Below are 9483 nucleotides of genomic sequence, written 5' to 3'. Positions count from 1 at the left end.
TGTCTCACTGGTCCACTATTTGCCCCAAATCCTCGACTGGTCCACTATTTACCCAACATCCTCGACTGGTCCACTATTTACCCAAAATATGTCACTGGTCCACTATTTACCCAAAATGTCTCACTGGTCCATCGTTTACCCAAAATATGTCACTGGTCCATCGTTTACCCAAAATATGTCACTGGTCCACTATTTACCCAAAATGTCTCACTGGTCCACTATTTACCCAAAATATGTCACTGGTCCACTATTTACCCAAATTGTCTCACTGGTCCACTATTTGCCCAAATATCTCACTGGTCTATCGTTTACCCGAAATATGTCACTGGTCCACTATTTACCCAAAATATGTCACTGGTCCACTATTTACCCAAAATCCTCGACTGGTGCACTATTTACCCAAAATATGTCACTGGTCCACTATTTACCCAAAATATGTCACTGGTCCACTATTTACCCAAAATATGTCACTGGTCCACTATTTGCCCCAAAGCCTCGACTGGTCCACTATTTGCCCACTGGTACACGATTCACCCAAAACCCTCACTGGTCCAGCGTTTATACCTTCCACTTATGTTTAGTTATTCTCAACTTCAGTTGAGCTAGATTTATTTTTATACTGAGCAATTAGGAAAATTTCAGTAGGAGATACACTTTAAACGCTTTTATATTACGCTATCGAATTTTAATCTGAATTGGCTTAAACTATTAAGAGTGTTTTGTGTGTTTGTATTGAGTGTTTTAATTCACGACCTCTACTCATTATAGTTAGTATAAAGTTGGATAACCAAATTCCCCAAAGGTTAAATAGTTTCTTTGCAAAAATGGTCGAAGTCAAAGCAAGCTTTTCATAACAGCCTAAATTAGTTTTTAGTCAAAATTTTGCAAAAAGGCTCACGATATTTTGTCATTGTGAAACAGAAGAATGAAATTAGGAGAAATTGATTTTTGAAAATACGAAGTAACATGATTTTCTTTTTTAAACAATAAAACTAAAGAAGACTGAATAAAAAATGTACAAACATAATAAGACCAACTCTGTCCACACATCATTTTCATATAAAAATCCTATTGAAGCGTAGTCATGCGATTATGACCAAATTAATTCAAGTTCAATGTAGCAAAGCAAAACAGTGATTATTGAATCTTTTGGACTTTTAGGCAAAAAACGTCGTTTTTATATTCTGTAGAGATCTATCGAGCTGATGATGGCTTTAAACATGTTTGATAATAAAACTTTTGTTAGACTATGTACAAAGGGAATAAACATAAAGACAAAAAGACTAAAAATGTAGTATGTCCTCGTATGATCTCACGACGCATCGCATAAATCGATCGGCGAATCCCTCTTCCGACTGATTGATAAAGTATCTCATGTTATATTCATTTACAAAACCACCAACCTTACTACAGGGAATACCCCTCCTCTCTTTGAGCCAATTGGTTGCATGACCGTTCGGCTCGTCATTGCCTTGGAATAGCTCCATGGCATCACTATGCGCAATGTTTGCTTTCAAATTGAATAATTGTCGTGCAAACACCATACTTCCTTCCCTCACCGGGGCTGTGTTTTCCGCTCCTTGTCCAACAACATATCTCTGGTCTCGGTTGTGTAACAAATATCCATAATTTTTGCCCTGTTCTTTAACCAGGACGATCCCTCCGCAGTTGTTTGTAGGACATTTCTATAAAAAACAAATTGAATGATATTCTCATCATAGAAAAAAAAAGCAAGTTATACTGATGGGATATGTCACACTAGTTAACTCTCCACTGAAGTTAAGAAAAACTCTTACTAAAATAGAATTAAAAGTGTGATAAATCCTAAAGGTGAATTGCCAGATCGCCTCTGAAACGTTTTCTTCAAATTCAGTTCCATCTATACAAAACGGTACTGTATTTCAATACCTTTATCATTTCAATCTTTACTTGAATACCAGGTCCTCCTACTTCAATTGGGAAATCTTGTAAATAACCTTGGCACTGCTCTCTCAGGCTTTTCAACATTTGACCAATGGTGGTTTTGCTCAAATTCGTGGTTCGCTTTATATCCTGTAAAAAATATTTTTTTAAGAACCAGTATAATATCTTTTTTGGTAGTTTCATTCCAATTCATTGTTTTCAACTTAAAAAACCTCAGGCTCTTACACGCTTTTTTTATAAGAATCGGTGTTTTTTTAATTCATCATGAATATTCTTAACCTTTTACAAAAAATCATCCTAAAATATTCTTACGGTATTCTTAGGTTTGGTTCAAAACCCAGCAAAATCTAGCATGTAATACATACTTCAAGTTTTCCTCGAATGCCCCCCGCCTTTCAAAAGAAATAGACATGTAACCATAGAAATGGGCCCGGGGGGGGTACTAGGTTTGCGAGGTGACGGGTATGTCCGAGCCGAAAATCGAAAATCGACCCTTTGAGAGACAAAATTTTGGTGATTTTGGGACCCTTTGAGAGACTTTTTCCTAAATTTTGGTCAATTTTTTCCAAATTTTGGTTTGATTTTCACCAAATTTTGGTCAAAATTCTTGGAAATCGTGACCCTTTGAGAGAGAAATTTTTGATTTTTGTGATTTTGGGACCCTTTCAGAGACTAACTTTTGAATTTGTACCCCTTTGAGAGACTTTTGAGGAATGAAAAAAGGTACCCTTATGGCTCGCACATACCCGGCACCCATTTTGCCTAAGTACCCCCCCCCCCCCCCCCGGGAAATGGGCATGCGTCAAGCTCTAATTTGTCAAATACGACCCTATAGAGAAATTAACTAACTTACAGCTAGTGAATGTTGGAGAACCCAATGATTTATAACTTCAATCCAGGTGACGAGAGAAAGATTGGAGTCTGCAAAGAAGGATAAAGACTTCACAGAAATCTTGTTCGTACATCTTGGACATCTCCTGCAAAAAACAAGAGGACCAATTGGCAGACATTCTCAAAAGTTGAAAAAATATAAATCGAGAATTAAAGTGAAACTAGCTAGGACAGTACAACCCCGCATTATAAAAGTTGATTTGACGTTCGATCAAAAAGTTAAAAGATTTAGTGCTCCCAAAACTTACTCTCCGCTAAATTTCATCCCATTAAATTAATTGAAATAGTATACTTAAGGGACGATATTTTTGCAACATTCAATTTCGCGGCTCTGGCCTTCAAAATGGAATTTCGTGGCATTTAAATTCGCGATTGGAGGCACTTTTGGTCCAAAAAATAGAATAAAATCGATTTCAAAATTATTTTTTGTAGCTAATCTAATCCAATCTCACTAAGCAAGTAAAAATAATTACCATTGTTTGAGATGATCATCTATACGCATTATTATTTCTTCTTCGTGTCTATTTTGGTTTATGCACCTTCGTCTTCTGGAAAGAAGGCCTATATCCATAAGTTCTCGTGTTAAAATAACTTCCTGATCTCCAAGTTGAACGAGTTGTTGAAAATTCATGATCACTGTGATATCTTTTACTCGCAGGTACAGCTAGCTCGACAAATAAAATTGTCAAACCAACGGTTAGGATTTATATACAAAAAAACGGTCGGGGGGTTATTATAAAAATTGTTCGCTTTTCTTATTTTCATAATAGAATTTTAAAAATTGCTTTAATTAATAACTCAAAATAACTGATCAATTTCTAAAATTCACACCTCTATAATGTATAATTAGGAGATATTAGTACTAACTATAATTAATATCAGGTGTTTTATTTTGAATAACAAAGAAGGTGTTCCATTGTGAAGAGGATAATTAATCTCTCAATCTCATACGGATCAACGTTCGGTATTCTTTGATATTAAAAGTTTATTAACTGAAAAGCCGGTCTCTCTGCGGAAGTAGCTGAACGGGTTCTAACACACTAAAATTTTATCCTAATATTTTTATTTCAACCCTTCGATTTATTTGATATTCTGATGGTAGGATTGGCGGCCGCCCAAATTTTCCATCGGAGAGGAATGATACTAGGCCTTTGAAGTGTTGTATCCCCAGTCGGGTTCAACTACCTTTGCGCTTAAAGCTAAAAATATTTCGTTTGGACCCGACAATCCCTGAAAATAAGGGCTGGGTTACCAGACCTCCCGCTGCAAAATTGTTGACGCGGTCTCGCAGAATTCCGTAATCTAAACCTTCCAGATGTTAAAAATTTTCACCACCTTCAGAGCTTGTCGAGAGTGTCGGATGAAAATTTTACCATCTGGGTGCCAGATAAATCTTTGATGGCAAACTCATTTTTGAAGTACTAATATTTTTGGACTTCAAATTTCAAGTTGATCGTCGATCACGGGTCTAAAAATTTCTTTCAGACAAAACTTTTTGTACCGCGTGACCCTCAGCTTTTTAAAAGAACAGTGCCTTTTGAGCTATAACCAGTCAGAGGAATGTAAAGAGATGGAAAACAGCTTTTCTGATTACTTAAAGTTCAACGATCACTTCTATAGAAAATTATATTGTAAAAACGTTGATTAGGTCATTAAATGAAAGTCCAGAAAAGACGGCTCGCCATACAAATGGTTTGACGATAAAAATGAAAATTTGTTTTTCCTTTTTTGCCGATTACTAGTTCAATTTTAAGGATAAAGGAGCAATATTTTTACCAATCTATAGCAAAAGAAATTCTTAACGCAATGATATTAAATTGGTTCTTGTAAAACTGTCAGAAGTCAAGTAAAATCAAGATGAAGTTATAATTTTCTCGAGCTCTAGCAATAATAACTGAAAGGTGAGAAGGCTTGAGCGATTTGTAATCTAAGAAGGCCGACGAAGAAAATGGTCTCTAATTGTATTGCAGCGAAAGTCTATTATGAAAAGGTTTAGTATGAAGGGCGCGTGTAGCCTAGAAATCTAAGCTAGTTTGATTCAGTCACTTGGATAAATCTGATGGTTAAGTTGTGACTGAATAACTAGCTTAGGGACAGTAAACTCGGTAGCTTATCAACTGACAACAACGACAATTCAAATTTCGCGGCGAGGGATAACGTAAACTCACATAATTTGCATAATTATTCGTCGTTGACTTAATTCCGTTTCATATCAAAAATATACACACAGAACATAATATCATTCCTCTGATAATATCAAAACATTATTTAGAATTTTTTTATTTTGTCTTTTTTCTATCTTCTGATTGGCTCTTATTGTAAGATTAGATAAACAAACTCTCCGTCTTACAGTTTATCCGCTCCTTTTGTAAAATATTAAATGAAATTCTATTGTAAAGTGTGCCCTGAGAGTGAAGGAAAAATTGTGTTTTTTTTAAAAGTTATATTCGTGTTTAATCTCATACGGATCAACGTTCGGTATTTTTTGATATTAAAAGGTTATTAACTGAAAAGCCGGTCTCTCTGCGGAAGTAGCTGAACCGGTTCTAACACATTAGAATTTTATCCTAATATTTTTATTTCAACCCTTCGATTTATTTGATATTCTGATGGTAGGATTGGCGGCCGCCCAAATTTCCCATCGGAGAGGAATGATACTAGGCCTTTGAAGTGTCGTATCCCCAGTCGGGTTCAACTACCTTTGCGCGTAAAGCTAAAAATATTTCGTTTTGACCCGACAATCCCCGAAAACAAGGGCTGGGTTACCAGACCTCCCGCTGCAAAATTGTTGACGCGGTCTCGCAGAATTCCGTAATCTAAACCTTCCAGATGTTAAAAATTTTCACCACCTTCAGAGCTTTAGCGTGTCGGATGAAAATTTCACCATCTTTGATGGCAAACTCATTTTTGAAGTACTAATATTTTTGGACTTCAAATTTCAAGTTAATCGTCGATCACGGGTCTAAAAATTTCTTTCAGACAAAACTTTTTGTACCGCGTGACCCTCAGCTTTTCAAAAGAACAGTGCCTTTTGAGCTATAACCAGTCAGAGCAATGTAAAGAGATGGAAAACAGCTTTTCTGATTAGTTAAAGTTCAACGATCACTTCCATAGAAAATTCTATTGTAAAAACGTTGATTAGGTCATTAAATGAAAGTCCAGAAAAGACGGCTCGCCATACAAATGGCTTGACGATAAAAATGAAAATTTGTTTTTCTTTTTTTGCCGATTACTAGTTCAATTTTAAGGATAAAGGAGCAATATTTTTACCAATCTATAGCAAAAGAAATTCTTAACGCAATGATATTAAATTGGTTCTTGTAAAACTGTCAGAAGTCAAGTAAAATCAAGATGAAGTTATAATTTTCTCGAGCTCTAGCGATAATAACTGAAAGGTGAGAAGGCTTGAGCGATTTGTAATCTAAGAAGGCCGACAAAGAAAATGGTCTCTAATTGTATTGCAGCGAAAGTCTATTATGAAAAGGTTTAGTATCAGGCCATATGACCTATGGTATCATTTTTCACGATCACGCTGAACGGTAAGTTTTATGCCATCACGCCTCAACTTCGATCCCATGACCATTAGCTTTTTTATATTGATAGACGCCAAATGACGTTTCTCGCGTCCATCAGTTTATCAAAAAAGCGAGACAACAGCCCTGGGACCGAGGTTGATCACGCCTTATATTTCTCGATTTCACGATCACGCCACGACTCCATTTAACGCCATCACGCCGAATTCTTTGAATTTTCACGCTTTTACGCTGTAAAACGCTTGATCATGCCACGCCAATCGTGGGGGGGGGGCTTCTCTGAACACTAATTTAAATGCAAGTAGGCGAAAAAATCAGAGCTTCACTAGCTTCTGTATCGGTGTCAACTTATATCCAGTCACATTTTCAGGATTTTTATTTTACGATTCTGTCAATATCTATGTCAATATACAACATCGTTTTGTCAAATTACGCTACTTTTGTCACAGTTCATATCAAATCTTAGCTAAACGCTTACGTACCATTTCCGATACATTTTAGACTATTCATTGAAACAGATTTGATTATAGTCATTTTTCATGTCTTGATTATTCAATTCCGAATAAAAGAAGTTCAGGGGAAAAATTGAAACACCTGGATAATCTAGTTAAAGTAAATGGTAGAAGGAGCCTAGGCAAAACAAGATTAGCGTACCTATTAAAGAAACCGAAAATTAAAATCATAAAAGGCTAATCTTGAATTTTGTAATTTTCAAAGATTTTCTCACACATTTTTATTTTCACCTAAGGAAATCACCTGGGATCTGTTTGATTAATTTAGATAAAGTAATTATCTCTATAATTGTGGAAGTAAATTTCAAACACAAACAAACATGTCCTTTTTCAGAGGTGTTGATTAAACCAAATTCGTTAAAGAAGTGATCAATAATTATCACTTGATTGATTGATGTTTGAAACATCAGGAGTGCCGCGCGCTTAGCCGTCCAATGTTGAAACCTTTTGATCTTTCACAAAAGAATTCTCCGAATTGTCTTCTTTGCTCGACGCTTCAACTGTTGAGCTCATTTTATCAACTTTTACAACAATGGCTGCTGCTCGTCAACGGCAATTCATAAATACATGGGGTCCTGTTCTTCATGGTAACGATATAATGCCGATAAAACATTTCCTGCAAGGTCAAGGAGTGATTGCTGTCAATAAAATTTGGCGATTTTGTAACCAACCGATGGCAATATCTGCTTATCGTGATGTTCTTGATGGTCACAAATGGTAAGAATTTCTGCAAGGTTGAGTTTTATTTTTCCACTTGTGCTATTTTAAAGATTTGATAGGAAGGATGGATATTAGGCTTTGGCGGGGTAAAAGGTTGCTATATGATTTGGCAGATGCACTGGTTTTGACTCACAAAAATTTTCAACTTTATTCTTAACCAAAAGTATTTTGAAAATTTGTTCTTAGAAAAAGAAATTTAAAAGGTTTCACTGTAAATTGTTTGTTTTAATTCATGTCTAGGAGATGCCCTCGACCTTGTCAAAGAACTCTTAGTTTGCGCGATGGATCATTTTTTGCACAGTGGCCGAAGATACGGTTGGGAAGATTGTTTATGGTAATTTATTATTGGTCCAACAACATAGGTGTTACAAAAATCGAGACGATGACTGATTTGCCTTTAAAAACTGTTCTTGCTGTATGTCAGTCACTACGTACAGTTTGTGGTAATCATCTACAGCGGAATCCAATTGTTGTTGGAGGGGGTGGTTTCGTTGTACAGATTGATGAAACAATGATGCATCACAGACAAAGAGTGAGTCTAAGATTTTTACCTATACTTAGTTGCTTCGACAAAAAGTACGCAAGGTCGAGATGAAATTTGTAATGTTTCTGTATGGAGGAATAGTACTAATAGTAATAATGACAATTGAGTAGTAAATCTTCAATTTTTCAACTTAGCCCCTTCTGTACTTTGTTTTCGTTATTTTTTTTGTTACCTACAGAATGGTGTAGGAAGAGCAGCCCAACAGCCAGTTTGGGTATTTGGAATGGTGGACACCCAATTTGCTCCTGCCCGCGGGTACATGGAAATAGTACAAAGGAGAGACCGTGCAACATTGACCGGTGTGATCAATAGAAATTTGGCAGCAAACAGCACCATTCATTCGGACTCCTGGGCTGCATACAATAACCTGGCACTGTATGTCCCAAACTGTATCCAGCATGATCGTGTGAAGGTATCATTTTGTGGACCCAAATACTGGAGCACACACACAGGTTTGTTATTAGTTTACGCTTGATTAACGTTTATGGTTCAACTTGATTAAATATAACGCAATAATTTGAAGGGAAAAATTTTAAGTCGACGAAGCGGAAAATATCTTTTTTACGGTACTTTTTTGAAAATATGTCTTTGAAGCTTAAAGTACATTTTTAACAACTCTTCTCTTTTAAGAACATCGAGTCCTACTGGAACAGATTTAAGCATGGAATTAAATCAATGAAAGGGGTTAGAAGAGTGGATCTGACCAGTTATTTGAAGGAATTTATATGGCGGTAAGTTGAATTTGCTCAATCTTTTGAACAATTTGCTAGCATTTATTGTACTAAATAGATGAATAAGTGATGTTATTTGTTTTTCTTCTCTAGTGATTGGTATGGTTTAGATGCCCCTTTGGACAATATCATCCAAGCTATCAACATCGACTATCCACTATAGAAGGTAAAAGCAGTAGATTTCTAACATTCACATTCTTAAATTTTGAGATTGTTTAGAGAATATGGGTTTTTACCACGTTTTCCATGTGCAGTATTTGAGAATTATTGCATTTTCCCAAAGCTCAAATTTTTCTGTTGTAACAGTTTTATTTTCTACATTTTCAGATGATTCATCTCCTTGGCTGCTTACAAACTTAACCGATCTTTTGTTACTTTTTATTTATTAGTTTTTGTCACATTACATACTTTATAAGCTTTGATCATATATGTCACATTATCGTACACATGTAAATAGCTAAACCTATATACAATTCCCGGGGGGGGGGTACTAGGGCAAGATGGTTACGGGGATGCTCCGCTGGTCAGGGTACCTTTTTTGACCTCCACGAGTCCCAGGTAGGGTCGCAAAAACACCAAAATAGAAAAATCAGTCCCCCGTAGGGTGCCTATTTTTGGAAAATTTGGGG

The 9483-nt window shown here is 36.1% G+C and overlaps 2 protein-coding genes across 2 annotated transcripts; one reads left to right on the top strand and one right to left on the bottom strand.

The window, feature by feature from the left end:
- Positions 1–865: 865 nt before the first annotated feature.
- LOC136810693 (uncharacterized) lies at positions 866–3469 on the bottom strand. Its single transcript, XM_067067267.1, has 4 exons — positions 3288–3469; positions 2777–2900; positions 1909–2052; positions 866–1685 (listed from the first exon to the last, which is right to left on the bottom strand). Exons 1-4 carry the CDS (start codon positions 3443–3445, stop codon positions 1284–1286), a joined length of 828 nt encoding a protein of 275 aa, XP_066923368.1. The 5' UTR covers positions 3446–3469; the 3' UTR covers positions 866–1283.
- Positions 3470–7020: 3551 nt separating this feature from the next.
- LOC136810692 (uncharacterized) lies at positions 7021–9324 on the top strand. Its single transcript, XM_067067266.1, has 6 exons — positions 7021–7576; positions 7820–8111; positions 8302–8575; positions 8754–8854; positions 8948–9020; positions 9182–9324. The coding sequence occupies exons 1-4, from the start codon at positions 7392–7394 to the stop codon at positions 8780–8782; spliced, it is 780 nt and encodes a 259-aa protein (XP_066923367.1). The 5' UTR covers positions 7021–7391; the 3' UTR covers positions 8783–8854; positions 8948–9020; positions 9182–9324.
- Positions 9325–9483: the final 159 nt, after the last annotated feature.

This window comes from Clytia hemisphaerica, unplaced genomic scaffold (genome assembly GCF_902728285.1).
Source record: "Clytia hemisphaerica strain Z4C2 unplaced genomic scaffold, Clytia hemisphaerica genome assembly, whole genome shotgun sequence".
Taxonomy (NCBI): domain Eukaryota; kingdom Metazoa; phylum Cnidaria; class Hydrozoa; order Leptothecata; family Clytiidae; genus Clytia; species Clytia hemisphaerica.
The sequence above is the reverse complement of the archived record's forward strand: the minus strand, read 5'-3'. Positions and strand labels throughout refer to the sequence as shown.

Coding starts and splice junctions, on each gene's coding strand:
- LOC136810693 (XM_067067267.1), bottom strand. CDS start 3,445: ATGAATTTTCAACAACTCGTTCAACTTGGAGATCAGGAAGTTATTTTA. Junction 2,053..2,776: donor TTCTCCAACATTCACTAGCT/GTAAGTTAGTTA, acceptor TATTTTTTACAG/GATATAAAGCGAACCACGAA. Junction 1,686..1,908: donor TAAAGATTGAAATGATAAAG/GTATTGAAATAC, acceptor TGTTTTTTATAG/AAATGTCCTACAAACAACTG.
- LOC136810692 (XM_067067266.1), top strand. CDS start 7,392: ATGGCTGCTGCTCGTCAACGGCAATTCATAAATACATGGGGTCCTGTT. Junction 7,577..7,819: donor GTTCTTGATGGTCACAAATG/GTAAGAATTTCT, acceptor ATTCATGTCTAG/GAGATGCCCTCGACCTTGTC. Junction 8,576..8,753: donor ATACTGGAGCACACACACAG/GTTTGTTATTAG, acceptor TTCTCTTTTAAG/AACATCGAGTCCTACTGGAA.